The following is an 18,779-nucleotide window of genomic DNA, read 5'->3' on the forward strand; positions in this document are numbered from 1 at the left end:
TGAGCCGCAACTACTGAGCCTGTGCGTCTGGAGCCTGGGCTCCGCAACAAGAGGACACAATAGTGAGAGGCCCGCACACCGCGATGAAGAGTGGCCCCCGCTTGCCACAACTGGAGAAAGCCCTTGCACAGAAACGAAGACCCAACACAGCAAAAATAAATAAATTAATAAAACTCCTACCCCAACGTCTTAAAAAAAAAAAAAAAAAAAACCAAACCAATGGTAAACAAACGACTTTGTTCATTGTTTTCCCTCTGCAGACCACCAAATTTCTCTGGATCATTGTGGAATTCTATCCTTTGAAAGAATGGTGTAACCACTTTCATAGAACACAGCTGACCAGTTCAAGAACAAGGTCAAGATGAATGGTGTAAGGAGCTGACTCAGAACCAGTCACCATCCCCGCCCCGCCCCACCCCGCATCTCCACCTGAGCTGCTGGGCTGGGGAGTCTAGAAGTTTGCCGAAGCAAAAGGGAAGGGACCCAGTCCGGGAACATCCCACATGCCGCAGAGCAGCTGGGCCCGTGAGCCATGGCCACTGAGCCTGTGCTCCGCAACGGGAGAGGCCACAACAGTGAGAGGCCCGCATACCACCAAAAAAAAAAAAAAAAAAGGGAAGGGAGAAACTCATACATCCCAGTGTATACCTTTAGAGTAGGCAAAATCTAGGGTGGAGGGACAGGGAGGCTACAGCTCATATGAAGATTTACATGCTTCTCCATTCACTAAGAACATTTATAGAGTGTCTCTGGCCATTTATCAAGTTCAATAATACAAAACTGCTCTTCTTATAAATCTAAAATGGGTGAATATTGGCAGTGTCACATGGTTCAACCTAATACAAAAGAAACAGAAAGCTGGGGCATCTATTACCCAGATAGTATAAAAATACAGAGTAGGGACACGGGTTCGTGCCCCGGTCCGGGAAGATCCCACGTGCCGCGGAGCAGCTGGACCCATGAGCCATGGCCGCTGAGCCTGCGCGTCCGGAGCCTGTGCTCCGCAACGGGAGAGTCCACAGCGGTGAGAGGCCCGCGTACCACACACACAAAAAAAATACAGAGTAGTTGGGACATATGCATAACAAGAGACTCTTTACACAACCTAATGGAACACAGCCTTAGCATTTCAGCACCAGAGAATGACAACAACAATCTAGTACTATGAGGCAAGGATCCTCACCATCCTCCTTTGTATTTGTACAGCACACCTTCTCTCACTGGAACTTTGTAACAATTTTGGACGGTGAGCAACACAACAGTTATTCACAGTTTTATAGAGAAAACTTTGTCCAGGCTCTTATTTTTTAAAAGGGTTAAGGGAGAATGGGGAAATCTCTCATTAAGGCCTAGTTTGGTAACTAGGATCCTAAATTATGTCACCTAAAGCAAGTCATTTGTTCTCTCTTGAACTCACTTTCCTCTCTTGCAAGGCAGATAATCCCAAGGTTGCTTCTAGCTTAAATATCCTGACTTCAAAACAATCTGCAAGTTGCCAGAGTTGGAAATGCCAAGGAATAAATAAAGTACGACATTTACTGCATAATATATATCATGACTAGCATAAGTACCCTGTGGGAAATAAACACACTCTTATGTATCTATGTTCCTACAGGAAATTATGTATGTTTAACAAAGTGAGTACTAATGTACTGACTTTTTAGTAACACAAGTTTATACAGGAAATGAGGCATGTCCAGTAACAAACAGGAGTTAGGTACAAGGTGAGAACAATACATGCAGATCTTTTTACTGTGTGAAAATATTATCTGTTTTGGAGATTCAGGTTTTTGTTGATGGACAGAAATTCCATCACACAATTCAGCAATTTGACTTCCAGTTGAAAGCAGGAAAAAAAACACCTCTGAGGTAGGTAAATACCTTTCCCAGCCAGACAGACCATTTGGCTGTTTAACAGGGATCACTTAATTTAGATAAAGGAGGAGTTCACTCTCTACGAGGACATATGTATTTCTTAAACTCCCCCACCCCGGGAAGCAGCTTCACACTGGGTACACACACCCCTGAAGGCAAGTGACACAGGGGACACACATGCTTGGATACTTCTATTTTTTTGGCTGCGCTGGGTCTTCGTTGTTGCACGTGGGCTTTCTTTAGTTGCTTCGAGCGGGGGCTACTCTTGATTGTGGTGCGCGGGCTTCTCACTGCAGTGGCTTCTCTTGTTGCGGAGCATGGGCTCTAGGCGCACAGGTTTCAGTAGTTGTGGCACACAGGCTCAGTCGTTGTGGCACATGGGCTCAGTCGTTGTGGCACACGGGCTTAGTTGCTCCACGGCATGTGGGATCCTCCTAGACCAGGGCTCAAACCCGTGTCCCCTGCATCGGCAGGCAGATTCTTAACCACTGTGCCACCAGGGAAGCCCATGCTTGGATATTTTTGTTTAAGAGAATCAATTCCTAGATCTTGAGCCTTCATGTGTTTCCTTCTCTAAAAGTGCTCTAACAACACACTTGCCCATCTCCTTTTCCCTCTCTCCTTTACTCAGTGTCTGCTTTCTCTTCAAGGTACCCTCTTGCCCATCTGGAATCTCTCTAGGTACACTGCCCTACAATGTGAAATTATCAAAGGCACCAAACGAATGAACAATTCACAAATATATCCCTCCTGAGGGACAGTCACAGGAAAAGGGATAAGTCTGATTTATTTCATAAGAAAGTCTGGTTTTGCCAATTAGGTTAGACGGCAGACATCATTCATAGACTAAATGAGCCAATGCTGCTGCTCCAAGGTTTTGATGAAAATATGTTGAAAGCCCATATTTAATAAAACATGCCAGAAATGAATCTACTACACCCATTTAATTTTTGATTAAAAAAATGCAGATATTGGCTTAAAAATGTGTGAACACCTAAGTTTTTCAAAATTATTTTAGGAGATAAGGCAACAAAAAAATGTTAGAAGATGAACATTCAAGAGCAATTTTACCCAAGGTATTTTAAAACACAAGCTTTGTGAGACTTCTGCTAAAAGAAGAGTTCTGCGGCCAAATATGATTGAGAAACGCTACATATTCTATATACATTTGCACATGAAAGACCCCCTGAGAAGTTCTGTGGCGAGGACTCTTGGTTTTCTCTGTTTAACTTGGTATTCTCCACACTTTTGGCCATGGAATCTTTTTTCACACACCACCTACTAACATCGAGTTGACCTAGTGGTCTGTGAAGCACATTTTGTGAAATGTTGCTCTCTTGGGTCAGCCCCAGGAACTATCATATGGGTCTCTTTGTGATTGTATTTGTTTCAACCTAGGCCCTACTGCAGCCATAGCCTCCCCTCATGACCTGTAACTGTCCCACATTTATAAAATAATCATCTAGCATGGGGTGGATTCAATCATTGAACTCAAAGGAAGCAAACCACTGTGGGAACAACTCCCTGCCTTCCAATCCTTCTGTCTGCAGGGTAACATGATAGAAGAATTATCAGAGCCCAGAGAACAGCCTGTATTTATTTCTCAGTACATGTGTGCTACACATGGAAGATGCACATCTCTGCTGGTCTTGGATTTCCGACTATAATCTATAGACAGTACATTAATTTCTCCTTGAAACAGTCATAGTAACATATCTATTACGGGCTTTCCCGGTGACTCGTGATACAACAGGCATCTTCCCATTGATTTCACAGCCCCAGAGACTAAGGTCAAAGAGCTATTGGAAAACACAATGTGCTAATGACTCACTTCACCACTGTCTTTCCTGAAGAAAAGTGAATAAAATAAGCAGGCGTTTCCTTTTTGAATCCTATCCCAGTGACAGGAGCATAGTAAGAGGACACACCAGAAAATGATTTTACAATGGATGCGAATGGGTCCCAAACTGATTCTAAATGCTAAAATGATACTCAGGTCCAAATCAAAACTTTCAGTTCTTACCCCAAATATTGTGCCTATTTAGACTAGAAAGAGCGGCAGGAGTTCCAAGAGGATGCCTAGGACAGTAAAATAACACCTTCAAATCAGTAAAATATATCAATTGCCTCTTGGTCATTGAGATTGCAAAACATGCTTCAGCATCACATTAAGTACCCCCCCAGTTTCTGGGATTAAATCACTAAATACAGCAGAGCATTGTGATGAATCTGATAGGTAAATAAAAAGAATTTCAAACATTTTAAGTACTTTGCATAATTTAATTATCATCTGGTTGACTCCAGTCTTAGTTCGCACCTACTGATTTTCTACTATGATTTCCCAAATATATAGCAATAACAGTGGATTCTAAGTTTCATTTTCATACCCACATTAGTCTCCTATACATATTGCTTATTTCCTCCCGGAAAGAAATTGATATCAGAGCAATAAATTCCCTTATGTTAATGGAACTGAAGAGAACTTTAGAGAAAACACTAACTGTAGCTAATGTTGCATAAACTAAGAAGTCACAGAAGAACATGCTGAAAGAAGGTAAAAGTCACTGAAAAGCTTTTAAATGAAAACATCAATGGATATTATCACGTCACTAGTCACAGTTCTGAATATTAAAGAAATGGTATTGGCCACATGCCGCTAAGTGAAAGAAGACAGACACAAAACACTTACTGGATAATTTGAAAGTTCCTAAAAAGACAACTCAGCTATGCTTGTAATAGTCGAGACAGTGATTACTTCTGGAAAAGAGGGAGAAAGTAAAAATTGAGAAGGGACAGAGGGAGGACTCTGGGGTGCAAGGGATCTTCTATTTCTTGACTTGAGTGATAAGTACACAGTTATGTTCACTCTGTGATATTCACTGAGCTAATTCCCTGTGATTTGTGCATTGCTCTCTATATAGGTTACACTACTAATAAAAATTTAAATAGATAATAAACTACATAATTTCTAATATTATCAGACATTTTTCACCAACACTTTTTCAACATGGCCTCATAACTTTAGACGTAAAGTGACCTCCCAGTAACACAAATAAAGATCTTCAAGGTGTTACAGACTGATTTCTAAAACTGCCCCAATTCTCTACCTCTTTTTGTATCCATGACCTTGTCTATGTGACTTTGTAACTTCTCCCACTAGCAAGTAGAGTCTATTTTCCCACTCCTTGAATGCAGGCTGGCCTGTGACTTCTTCAGCCACCAGTTACAGCTGAAGTGACAGTGTGTCAATCCCAAGCCTAGGCCTGAAAAGCTTTAGAAAAGACACCTTGTGGTAGATTGCTGAGCCGTCCCTGCTGAAGCCATCCTGGACCATCCAGCCCCAGGCAGCCATCAGCTGATCACAGACCCAAGACTGAGCCTGGCTGACATCACCCATACCCGGCCTGGGTCAGCAGAACTGTCCAGCTGCCCCCAGAAACGTGAGAAACACATGATTGTTTTAGTAAAGTAACTGTTAACTTAAAGGGGAAGGGAGAAGAGGTGATACAGAAGGGGAGTGCCTCAGGAGGAGTGCTCAAAAGGAATGCAAGCTTAAACAAAGAGCCTCTAGAGGCCTCAACATTCTGCTTGTTAAGGACTTCAGGATAAAACTAAGGTACAATGGCTTGCTAATAACAAGAGAGAAAAACACTTATTTTACCTACAAAGCAGACACATTTAAAACAAGAAAACTTGCTGTGAAAGTAAACAATGAAGGGTGGAGAACTCTGATTTCTAAACCAAGTTACTGAAAGCACCTGACAGGATAGTCTGATCTAAAGAGTAAAAGAACCAGAGAGCATCTAATATCCCTCCCAGTGCTGCTGCTTTAAGCCATGGTTTCCCCACCTGTAACAAGCAGACGCAGTCGTTGTCAGGAATTAATGACATAAAAAGCATGATAAGAAGTACTACAAACTACAACATAAATGTCAGTAGCACAGCGGGAGAGAGGGAGCCCAGGCAACAGAGGTTGATGCTAGCACTCTCCATGTATGCTATCTTCCATTACTTAATTCCTTTGAGCCTCAGGGCTCAGTTTCACTACAAGTTTAAAAAACCGTAACACCATCTCACAGGGTTACTGTGAGAATTATGACATAGCTGAAGCACCCAACTGAATGGCTTCACTAAATAGGCATTCAATAAACACTAGCAAAATACATAAACAGGTAGATAAAAAGATGTGTAGGCGATAATGACCAAAAAGGAAATTGACTGTATTAGAAAAGAGAAAGTTATCAAGTTTCTTATGCAAGTATTACCATAAGGAGAGAAGTAGCACATAAATAAAACCAACAGTAATTAGAGCAGCAGGTGGCCTAGCTAGTTCTACGTCAGGAGAAAGTCTGGAGAGAAGTTGGGTGAGAACCTAAGAATACTAGAGGAAGCAGTTGGGGTAGGTACAAAAGGGTTAAAGTGGGCTTGAGTGCTGGAGAACTTGGCAAACTTAGACCTTTTACGGCACTTGCTGTGTCAGGATCACTGTCACTAAAAACATAGTTATGTCTACAGATGAACACCATCTCCCTTGTTCCTATCACTGCAATAAGACCCAGAACAAGGTGAGTGGGCCTTGAAAGAGATGGGGAGACAGGGAGGAAGGGAGGAAGGGAAAGGGAGAAAAAGGGAGGGAGAGTCCAGAGCACTCACTACAGTCATCCCTTGATATCCCTGAGGGATTGGCTCCAGGACCCCCTCTCCTCCTGCAGATCCCCAGATCTGCGGATGCTCAAGTCCTCTGCATCAAACGGCATAATACAGCCAGCCCTCCATATCTGCAGATGCAGAACCCACGAGTGTGAAGGGCCGACTGTACTAATTTGAAGACATTTATATTAGCTCCATGACAATTTGGTCACAACTCAACATCTTTGAAACAAACCAAAAATGTCAATGGAGGAGAAAACAAAATTAACAAAATTAATTAACAAACTATATCAACTTCCCATGTATTTAAACTAAAACCTTGAAAGAAGCTTACACTCACTAGCCTTAGGCACCGTACCAGACAAACTTCAAATTCAGCCTGCCTCAACCCCCAGACAAACTTCAAATTCAGCCTGCCTCAACCCCCAACATACCTCAACTGACTTACCCACCTTCACTGGTGCATGTTCTCCCATGCCCGTGTCTTAGTTCCTTTCAGCCCTAATAACTACCCTACCCCATATATCACCATCTTCCCCAAATTACAATTATTTGAAAGTAAAATTAATTTTTCTACATATAAAACTCAGACAAAATTGTTAAAACCAACAGGAGTTAGTTCCAAGATTGTTAAAAAAAAATAATAACAATCTTGCTCATAGCCATATTCAATATAAAGTACCTGGGGAAAGCCTAAATGAAAATGTGAAGAGCCTATGTGAAGAAAACATACTACTTAACTGCCCTTTTTGTGTTTTCAAATTTGTAAAGAAAAGGAAATAAGGAAGGAGAGGAGGGACACAGTCAGTGGGCTCTCTAAGCCTAGGGGGAAGGGAAATCGTACGCCTTCTCTGAAGCCTATTGTGCACAGGACGAATCAAAGCTTGGGAACCAACAGTGTCTCTTCTATACGCAATCATAGCTTCACATGAAGGTTTATGTTCAAGTACACCCCTGACAGCATTTTATATATATATATATATATAAAGGAAAAAAAGAAACTAATCTGAAAATCCAACTTTAGGGGAATGGTTAAATGAATTATCCTATATCCATGAACTGGGATTCTATGTCAGTATCAAAATAATTTTTAGAAGGTTATTTAATAATATCAGAAAGTGTTCATTATCTATTAAGTAAAAACACAGTTTTCACAACTATCTATGAAATATAATCTCAAACTTATATATATGTATATATATATACATATATATATGATTGGTAGAAAATATAACAAAATACATTTATTTGGTAATTTTTATTTTCTATACATTTCTCTAGTTCCTAAATATTAAACAATAGGTGTGAATTATTTTTATAAACAGGAAAGAAAGTGGTTATTTTTTTAAAGGAATATGTTTTTAAATGTCATCTGTGATCTTCGAACTCAATGGGGACTGTCCTCTGAAACTGCATAGCGTTTGGTTCATTTCTTACAGCACTAGCTACATGCTGCCTTGATGCTTTAATTATATGTGAGAACAGTGATTTTTGTAAGGGTAGGAATTGAGTTTTATTAATATATTTCTCAGTGTGTCCCCACTTAAATCGTCATTAAATATCCATAAAACGAATGAGTGAATGCATGGCAGATGGTGAATAAATTTATGTTGATGGGCTGCTTAATTACAATGGTTAAAAAGACTATCTGTGGATAACAATTATATAATATGAAGTTTTCTGAAAAGCTTTTCTGTATTCTCAAGGAAAAGCAATTTATTATATTGATACATATATATAGATGTTAAAAACCAAATTCTGATACTGATTTCTTTAAAAAAAAAAAAACAAACCTCAATCCTGATATGGATACTTTTTTTTTTTTTTTAAGTAACACAGTAAGTTCATGCTTTGGCATTCACCCCAGTTCCTAACATAAGCAATAAAATATCAAGGTCAAAAACGAGGTCAACATCCCAGTAAATCTGAAATGGTACAGAAATACATGGTAGCTGGTGGTCACTGAAGCTCTGGGTCTGCTGTCTAGAAAGCAGCAGGGGAAGCCAGGAGTTTAACACATTATTGACCAGGGGATTTTGGCAGAAACAAACGCCTGTGGCTGTAATACGTCTCCAGTCAAAAGTGGGTTTAACAACTGAGGATAACAAACCAAACTTATTTATGCAAAAATACTCCTCCCTCAGCAACCAAAATCCAGCTAAACTTTTCAGTTTGCTTAAAAAGTTAAATAAATACATTTTAAAAAATGAAAAAAGAACAGGTTAGCTATGAAAAACAATGAGAAATTTTAGAACTGATAATCTTAGAATTAAAAGTGTAACAGATGGGATAGAACCTAGATAGGCATAGTAAAGTAGCAATTAGAAAACTGGAAGACAGAACTGAGGTATTCACGCATAAGGTAGCAAAAAAGACAAGAGGATAAAAGCACAAAAGATGTGTTATAAGAGACACGAAAACCAGAGGCTCCAACACTTGTCTAAAAGGAGTTTCAGCTGAAAAGCACGAAGAAACAATATTTTAAGAGATAACAGCAGATCATTTTTCAAATTTGAGGAAAGACCTGAGTCTTCAGATGGACAACACAACACTGCCTACTGAGTAAAATCAAGATAAATCCAAATATAGACACACATCGTGGTAAACCTACAGAACATAAAGAATTCAGAGATGATCTCCAAAGAGAGAAAACATTATCTACAAAGGAAGAAAGTATCAAAAAGAGGTCAGAAAGACACTGGTATAATGTAGGTCAAAAGTATTGTTGGAAAATAACTGTTATCCTAGAATTGTACACCTGACTAGTCTCCTTACAGAATGTGCTCAAAATAAAGATATTCTCAGACATGTAAAGTATATACTTCTCAGTGATCCTCATTTAAAGAGCTGTTAAGGGATGTGATCTCAAAATATAAATTAGCAAATAAAAATACAGGATACCCAGTTAAATTTGAATTTCAGATAAACTAATACTTTAAAAATACATGTCCCAAATTATTTGCTGTTTATCTGCAATTCAGATTTAACTGGGTGTCCTATATTTTTACCTGGCAATCCTACCACAAAAGAAAACATGAACCCCCAAAGCAAGCAGAGGACACAAAAAACAATGCTGAGTGCAAAAACTGATAGTGTCAGTAAATTCATTTAACTATTAACTGTTTCCATTAACTATACCTTTGAAAATAATTATAAAATGATAACTCTTCTCTAAGCCACAAATCCATTTTCTTTTAAATGTGCAAGTAGTTGTCACAATGGCCTTTGGACATTTCTACATTAAAAGAAGTGTAAATCCAATAGCTGTTTTCCCAGCATGTATCATAAAGCCCGTTATATTACAAATGATACATGCAATTCATCATAAGAAACATAAGAAATTTGTCTTAAAATTAGGCATCACTTCATCTCACCCTACCTGTCTGTTTTGTTTTTTTTTTTAACATCTTTATTGGAGTATAACTGTTTTACAATAGTGTGTTAGTTTCTCCTTTACAACAAAGTGAATCAGTTATACATATACATATGTTCCCATATCTCTTCCGTCTTGAATCTCCCTCCCTCCCACCCTCCCTATCCCACCCCTCTAGGTGGTCACAAAGCACAGAGGTGATCTCCCTGTGCTATGCGGCTGCTTCCCACTAGCTATCTATTTTACGTTTGGTAGTGTATATATGTCCCTGCCACTCTCTCACTTCGTCACGTCTTACCCTTCCCCCTCCCCATATCCTCAAGTCCATGCTCTAGTAGGTCTGTGTTTTAACCCAACACTATGCCATAGGCCACATGCTTTTCTCCAGCCAAGTCAGTTTTCCTGAGGGTCTCTCCTGTACTTTCTAGTCCCCTCAAAGCACTCAAAGACCAGTGTTCCTCTATGTGTTCACCATACTCCATTCACAAGCAATTTTTTGATGACCATTAACATGTCTGAAATGTAAGCTACAGTCCAGACAAGCTCTTCATAACCAAGAAGTTCCATGTACAGCTTCCTTATGTGGATTATTAACCAAGACTGGTGAGTTTCATTTAATGACAGAGATATGCCCCTGAAAAAAAAAAAGTGCATTATCTTTTCTATGGTCTGAATACAATTTAGTTTTAGATGCACTTCGGGACACTTTCTATCAAAAAGGAGACCTGCAGTGAACGTTTTAATAGAGTATTACTGTCTTAGTGTATCTGTGTTGTAAATTTATTTTATTAAAGCAGAACAACCAGTGTAATAAAATAATGCCAAAAGCAAGTTGTGTGGACAGCTCTTTCATATTTGCTTTAATAGGCTCATCTGGAGGCAGCTGAAATTCAGCTAGACGGATGAGTGAACAAAGCAAATCACATCCTGCTGATTCAAACTGATTTAATTACACTAAATCCAAAGGGCAAGACCAATGTCTTATTCATCATTCATCACATATCCTCAGTCTGTAGCTCAGGAGTGCTCTGGCAACTAATGTTTGTAGATTATGGAATGTTTTTTAAAGATTTCAAAATTATTCTTGGAAAAGGTATATGCATACACTGGATTCTAAAAGTGTAGACGTCTTTTAGCTATGTATTTTGGCATTGCCCACAGCACCTCTGCACATGCTAAAACTGTAGAGAACAGTAGATTGATTAATTTACAGTTATAAAATCAAACAGGTAAGTGATTTTAGCATATCGAGATATTTGCTTTTAATAAAAGATTTCACTGAAAAGACCGGTCCCCAAGTAATTTCAGAACCCAATTCTAGTTTTAAAAGTTAGATTTACACCTAACTTTTAAGAACTCATTTATTTCATGGCAGAGTTATGGGCAAATGAGTAATCAAAAGGCAGGGAAGAAGTATGAAAGTAGGAGTTCCTATGATCATTTCCATGAGGTACTACTTCATTTAATTCTAGTTCTACATCAAAACTTTAGAATAATAATCAAATGACAAAAGCTGCTCTAGATCCACCAGGAAATTTAATTGTATTGTTTGTTATGATGAACGAAGCAAATTATAACAATTCCATAATGTTGAGGGTAGTGAGGCAAGGTTTTAGAGCTCCATGTGTTTATATGTAATAAATCATTCCTTTGAAAAGATAATTGTAGCACCACTAGAAAGGGGGAGGAAAAAAACCCAACTTTTAGGGCAATTATTTGAAAGCTCCTCAGATTAACTTGTGAACAGTTGGTTCTTTGTTACGGAGGGCCCATTATGAAAAGCTGTTTCAGGACATTAATTCACTTAGTTGAAGGAAATAATGTAATTCTAGTTATTAATCAATTTAATTTTAAATGTGCTTTGTAAACTGAGAAGACATTAAACTCCAAGAACAATGTGGAATGCACAAGTAATTAGATGGTTAATGGGCTTTTTTTGAAAAACTTCAGCATAAAATCAAAAGGCTTCACGGCTCTAGGAAAATCCAAGTGTATATATGTAATGTGAGAAGGTTCTACCCAATTTTAGTGACCAATAATATCACCAAGGGAATGAAATTAAGCCCTTCTCTCAAAAGCAATTTCGATAGATTCATATTATGTTATGAGTCAATCTTCTCTGTAGTGTAATTTAGCTGTGTCTTCTTGAGGCACCGTGAAATAGAATTTTCTGTGATACTTCACTCCAGAATTCACGCCAAAAAGTACAACACTGTTTTGCAAATATCTTCCTGAGACAAACATAATCCAGGATTTGGCGTTACTGAACATCAGTGCAACTGACTGAGGTGGAACCATTTGATATGCTCAGTATGAACAAAATTTGCTAGAGGTCACTCCATACCAGCCGAACCAGATGAGGAAAAGACAAAAAACCTCAAGGAATTATTTAAAGGATTCTCCATTTCATTTTGCTAAATGAGATGGCAAATGATTACTTGCAAATTTTCACTTCCACTTCTACAGTGGTATTTTTAGGAATACGAACTGTTAGAACCTTGAACCAGCCAGTAGAAGGAAGATGGCATATTGTATCTACATTAGTAATACTTCTCAGATACATACAAAAGTGGTAAAGGAGGTCATGCTGCAGACAGAAACAGAGGTGGCTTGGGAGTTTAATCCTAGCTGGGCCTCTTAATTATCTGTGTGACCTTGGGTACTCTCTGTCTCTCTGTTTCTAATTGGGATTCTTAAGGTCCAAATCCCACCCCACCCTGAGAAAAGAAGTATATTCTTCATCATTTGACATTCAGAGAAATTAGGAGCATCTGACAATTCTGGAGAATATCTAACAATTAGCCATGTAGGATTAGGGTGGTGAAGGATACATAAGGATCCTCCTCTTTCTACAGCTTAATGAAGCAACCAGATATGCCTGATCAAGGGGACACTTCAGGAAACTACATGTCTAAAAATTGTGTGACAGACCAAAGAGTAATTTCCCTCTTCTCGTGCACAACCTCTGTCCTTGGTGACCGAGTAATACTGGTATCAGAGTACTGGAATGGACCTACAGAGTCATTTAACATCATGTACTGCATAGGATAGAAAGTCCCTGTAGCATCCCAAGCCAATAGTTATTAAGGATCTGTTGGATCACCTCTAAGTGCTGGAAGCTCAGTACTTCCAAAGGTGTTTCATTACAGTGATGGGGAACTCTAACCCACAGAAGAGGTTTGCTTGTAGTTGTTGTAAATATGCCTCCTTATAACTCCATTCTATTGACTTTGGCCTTTGAAGCAATTCATAAAAGTCTTGTTTTGTAGGAAAGTTGATCAAACATTTATTTAAACCCATGTTTGTAAGGGCAGCCATTATATTTCTCTTCACTCTCAACTTCTCTAGGCTAAACACCCTCATGTTTAACACCACACCCTTCGCAAGCCTGGCTGACCTTATTAGCCAAAAGATAATGAACACCAAATACCCAAACCCCAAATTCAGTCTGCTCGGCAGAGTACAAGGTCATTACTTCCAATGCCCTGCTCATTCTGCTTCTAATAACACATCCTCATAATGGGCTAGGGCTTTTCATATATATTTTTATCCAAATCTGTGAAACAACTTGGTTTATACTGTAGAATATACATTCAGCCATCTATTCATTCTTCCATCCATTTAATTCAACCTTCCATCCATATAATATGAACTTTTAATAATATCTTAAATTCTACTGATTCTTACATAATGTTAATTAATCCATTACTCCCATGTACCAAGCAGTACTACAGGTTTGCAGATATTTCTCAAAAAGCATCTTGGGCACCCTCTCCTTTGCCAACATTCTTTCATCTAGGATGAGGGCTTATAATATGTGAAGGCAAAACTTTCTAAAGACATGGTATGTCTATGTACATTTCAAAAAAAAAAGATTCTTTTTAGGTCAGTAAAAGCTCTACAAATCATCAACGTTAAACAGACACAGTATTATAGATGACTTGAGAAAATTCTCAGGGAATTAAGATATTCCTTTGACGTGAACCATTTTAATAGGGATTAATCTATATATTGTTAAAATTACCTAGATCTACTCAGCCCTATAAACACATACTGGTCAAGGAGAGAGAGCCTGAAACCACAAGTCCGAGGACATGTGCTGTGTTTTGATAAGGATTTTCGTTCAATAAGACTCTTGGAGGCTCTTTCAACATTTATTGCAAAGTACACATAAGTTACTACCACCACCACCTTCATCCTAGATGCATACTGGGAAATTAGCGGCACTAACTGGGCATCTCCCGAAGTAACTGAAACGAATTTGCTATCATATATGGATACTAAACTAGGCACTGGTAAACCTGAGTTACAACTTCAGGTTTATTTAGCCACAGGAAAGTCATTTAACCAGTCTGGGCTTGAATATCCTCACTTGTAAAGTATAGACACTGAACTGGATGATTTCTGAAGGTCCCTCTGCTGTATGTTTCCATATACATTGAACAAAAGCACTCAGGGCTGCCAACAAACACATGAAAGGATACTCAACATTGCTAATCATTAGAGAAATGTAAATCAAAACGACAATGAGGTATCACCTCACACCAGTCAGAATGGCCATCATCAAAAAATCTACAAACAATTAATGCTGGAGAGGGTGTGGAGAAAAGGGAACCATCTTGCACTCTTGGGGGGAATGTAAATGGATACAGCCACTATGGAGAACAGTATGGAGGTTCCTTAAAAAACTAAAAATAGAACTACCATAAGACCCCGCAATCCCACTACAGGGCATATACACTGAGAAAACCATAATTCAAAAAGAGTCATGTACCACATGGGCTTCCCTGGTGGCGCAGTGGTTAAGAATCTGCCTGCCAATGCAGGGGACACGGGTTCAATCCCTGGTCTGGGAAGATCCCAATGCTGTGGAGCAACTAAGTCCGTGCGCTACAACTAGAGCCTGCAAGCCACATCTACTGAGCCTGAGTGCCACAACTACTGAAGCCTGCGTGCCTAGAGCCCATGTTCCACAACAAGAGAAGCCACCGTAATGAGAAGCCTATGCACCACAACTAAGAGCAGCCCCCACTCGTTGCAAATAGAGAAACCTACGTGCAGCAACAAAGACCCAATGCAGCCAAAAAATAAATAAATAAATTTATTTAAAAAAAACAAAACAAAAAACCAAAAAGAGTCATGTGCCACAATGTTCACTGCAGCTCTATTTACAACAGCCAGGACATGGAAGCAACCTAAGTGTCCAGCGACAGATGAATGGATAAAGAAATGTGGCACATATATACAATGGACTATTACTCGGCCATAAAAAGAAACGAACTTGAATTATTTGTAGTGAGGTGGATGAACCTAGAGTCTGTCATACAGAGTGAAGTAAGTCAGAAAGAGAAAAACAAATACTGTATGCTAACACATATATATGGAATCTAAAAAACACAAAATGGTTCTGAAGAACCTAGGGGCAATACAGGAATAAAGATGCAGACGTAGAGAATGGACTTGAGGACACGGGGAGGGCAAAGAGTAAGCTGGGACGAAGTGAGAGAGTGGCATGGACATATATACACTACCAAATGTAAAATAGATAGCTAGTGGGAAGCAGCCGCATAGCACAGGGAGATCAGCTCGATGCTCTGTGACCACCTAGAGGGGTAGGATAGGGAGGGTGGGAGGGAGACACAAGAGGGAGGAGATATGGGGATATATGTATATGTATAACTGATTCACTTTGTTATAAAGCAGAAACTAATATACCATTGTAAAGCAATTATACTCCAATAAAGATGTTAAAAAAAAAAAAAAGCACTCAGGGCATTTCACATTTAACTACATAGTTTTACCCTATTGACTAAGAAATGTGTGTTTGCTCTGATATTTAATACCTGAGTACTTCAAGGTTAGCCAGAAATAGTCTGATGAAAGAAAAAAGGGAACTCTGCTGCCCAGTCATATGTCAGTAAAGAAGTAGTACTCTAGGTACATGTATGTGCTCACATGCACACACACCCACACGTGGACAGGAGGTGACTAGTGTGGAGCCCACAGAGTGCTCCATAATGTAATTCCATCTCTTGTGGATTTCATCACAAATAGATAGAAGGGGGAAAAGTTCCATTAAGTTTAAATGGTAGTGAAGTAATTCTAGCAACCACACACTAAACTTCTATTTCCTAAACAGAGTGAGCAAGAGGTGGTTCTCTGTGTAACCTTCACACGCTGGACTAATGAACAAAGCAAGCAAAACAACTCAGGTTTCTCAAAAGCCAAACAACTGTTGAGCTCATACACCAATGAAGTCAGTTAATCGTACCTTGACAAAAGGTGTTGTTAACCCGTTTATAACCTTGTAGACATTCCATCATTTGATTATATCCATGATAAGCTGTAAAGAAGAAACAGTTAATGTTACATGCTTAGTTTACATTCTTACAACCCTAAACTACTATATGTGATAACCAAAGCCATATAAAGCATCAGTGATCTTATTTCTAAGATACCAACCCAAGGTATATGCATTTCTTTCACATTTTCCTTGTTTTTCAGTATACCTCATATTTTGCAACAGACATAAATCTCAATTAGTTGTCAATCTTGATTATGTTAGTTCAAAGAATCATAAGACTGTTCTATATTTTCTTCCAATTCGTGATTATTTATTAACAACAAAAAAAAATCAATTCCTCCCCAATCATTAACTACAGGCAGTTGAATTTTCTTATAAATTCAGAGAGGGTGACTATACATCTTGGTCTGCCTCGGACAACCCTTGGTGATACTTTTGCTCCAGCAAAGTTCATCAATAGCACTCCATTTCACTCTTAAAAGTGTCCCAGTTTAGACAATAAATTATATGCTCGCCTCATTTACAGGCTCACATATTCCAGTAATGAGCTGATTCTTTATACCATGAAGCTGGGAAGAATAGAAGGTGAGGAGAGGAAGCTGGGAGAGGTGAAGGGCCGCTCTGATCAGTTGTATGGTTCATCAACTCAGAAAATTGATCAACAATACAAACGTCGCGGTCACCAATTTATCAACAAAATCCTAGTCACTGAAATTCTGACATCCTAACGTGATACCCGAGAACATTTCTGGCATAAGTTCTGGGACCAAGCTGACCTAGGTTCAAATCTTGGCTCTGTCACCCTGGAAGATAAGCTTCCTGGGTTTCAAATGGAATTCTGTACAATGGGAGTATTCCCCATCTACTGAGCAGGTCAGGGTTGTTGTAGAGTTTAGAGATAATTTATGCAAAATGCTTACTGCAATGCCTGACAAAAGTAAGCCCAGATATCAATGTTTCCTGCAATAAGGTGCTATTTTATTAAGATAATGAGTAACAGAAGATGGGCTGTCATCAAAATAGGATGAATGGTCAAACCACTTCGAAGACCTGAACAAGGAGTAAAAAAAAAAAAGTTTCAAGTAAAATGGAAATTTTCTTTTGAAAAATATAATTATTTTGCCCCTAACACGTGCTCTTTATTCTCACCACTAGTGAACAGCGTGAGTATTTACTAGTGGCATTCATTTCCTCTATTACTTCCTTTCTTTGACGTATTTCTCCTGCTGGAAAATGGCTAAAGTGAGGAATCTGGGAATAGTGGGTTAAAAGAAAAAAGAGGTTGGTACAGGGGGAGTCACCCATTCAGCCTCTTGGCCACATGTCCAGTCTTATCCCATATAACAAGGACACCCTGTAGCAGGTTACCTACAGAGCCTGCGATCTCTGTCTGTGAATTGTTCAAAGGCAAAAGAGAGATCATATCTTGTTTAAAAATTAACAGTCATCTACTTAAGGCAGAAAGAGCTGGACCAGATGATCTTAAATTCTTCTTCCGTTTAGAATTTGATGCTAATTTTCTTCTAAAAATATTTAAAGGACAAGCGACTTGTTCATACCAAGTACCTTTCTAATAGAGTACAGACTCTCTAATGAAATTATTTGCAGATTTAAAATTATGTTTTCACAGTAAGAAGTGATCAGCAACGAAAGGTCCTTCTGTATGTGGCTAAACAAAAACTTCAAAACATTAAATAAAAGCCACCTGAAAACTGAATTTTGAACTACTTCGAGTGGAAAAAAAAAAAAAAAAGGTATGGAACACAGAACCCTAGCGTCTAAAGCCAAGGAAAGTCTGCTCTTTTCCAAAACGAGTATGATTTAGATTAGTACCAACCAAGGCAAGTTTGTTAAATGACACAGGAAGAATGTGACCCTGAGTGTGTTTCTTGGGAGTGAGTCACATCGTAGGACAGCACAAAAGGAGTAAATGTCAATAGGTTAATAGTTTACCTCATTCATAATCTGCGTTGCTCTTCGTGAAACAGAATCAATGTCTTCAATTTATACATTAGGCGAGCCCATATATGACCTTAATTTCATCAGCATTTAGTTAAAAGTGACAGCAACTTTGTACTTTCACTTTCTACTTAAATTATCATATTAAGATATAAAACCATATAAAGCAGTAAATTTATCCCCAGATGATAAAATTCTAGATAGAAAATGATAGAAGGTCGGGAGTTAGGGATTAAAAACCAAAGCAAAACAGAAAAACACAACAGTATGATTCCCTTTACTCTTAACTTCTGTCCCTGTCTTGCAACGCTGGGATTTGGAAATAAGAGGAAAGAGAAAAAGCTAAATAAGGAAAAGATACACAGAGAAGGGGAGAAATGGAAAAGAAAAATAAGAGATAAAATGGAAAAAGTATTAGTGAACATAAATGTAGCCCTAAAACCAAGCTGTAAGAATTGGACTTCTCTTTCCTCAGCCCTTAGACTTAGCAGTGGGAAACATACCACCCTTCACAATATTCCTGAAGACAAACTTACCCAAAAATGAAGGGAAGACATTTTTTAAAAGGCAATGCTTCTTCAACATTTTAAATATAGACTCGTTTCATGATCCATAAGA

At 38.7% G+C, this 18,779-nt stretch overlaps 1 protein-coding gene across 17 annotated transcripts in view; it reads right to left on the reverse strand.

Moving 5' to 3' along the window:
- Positions 1 to 18,779, reverse strand: part of LTBP1 (latent transforming growth factor beta binding protein 1) — a 432,121-nt gene that overhangs the window by 168,112 nt on the left and 245,230 nt on the right. For all 17 annotated transcript variants that reach the window (XM_067007826.1, XM_067007825.1, XM_067007830.1 and 14 more), the window contains one exon: positions 16,170 to 16,241. In XM_067007826.1, the coding sequence (XP_066863927.1) occupies positions 16,170 to 16,241 (72 nt within the window). The remainder of the gene's footprint in view (positions 1 to 16,169; positions 16,242 to 18,779) is intronic.

Source organism: Kogia breviceps, chromosome 11, assembly GCF_026419965.1.
Source record: "Kogia breviceps isolate mKogBre1 chromosome 11, mKogBre1 haplotype 1, whole genome shotgun sequence".
Classification (NCBI taxonomy): domain Eukaryota; kingdom Metazoa; phylum Chordata; class Mammalia; order Artiodactyla; family Physeteridae; genus Kogia; species Kogia breviceps.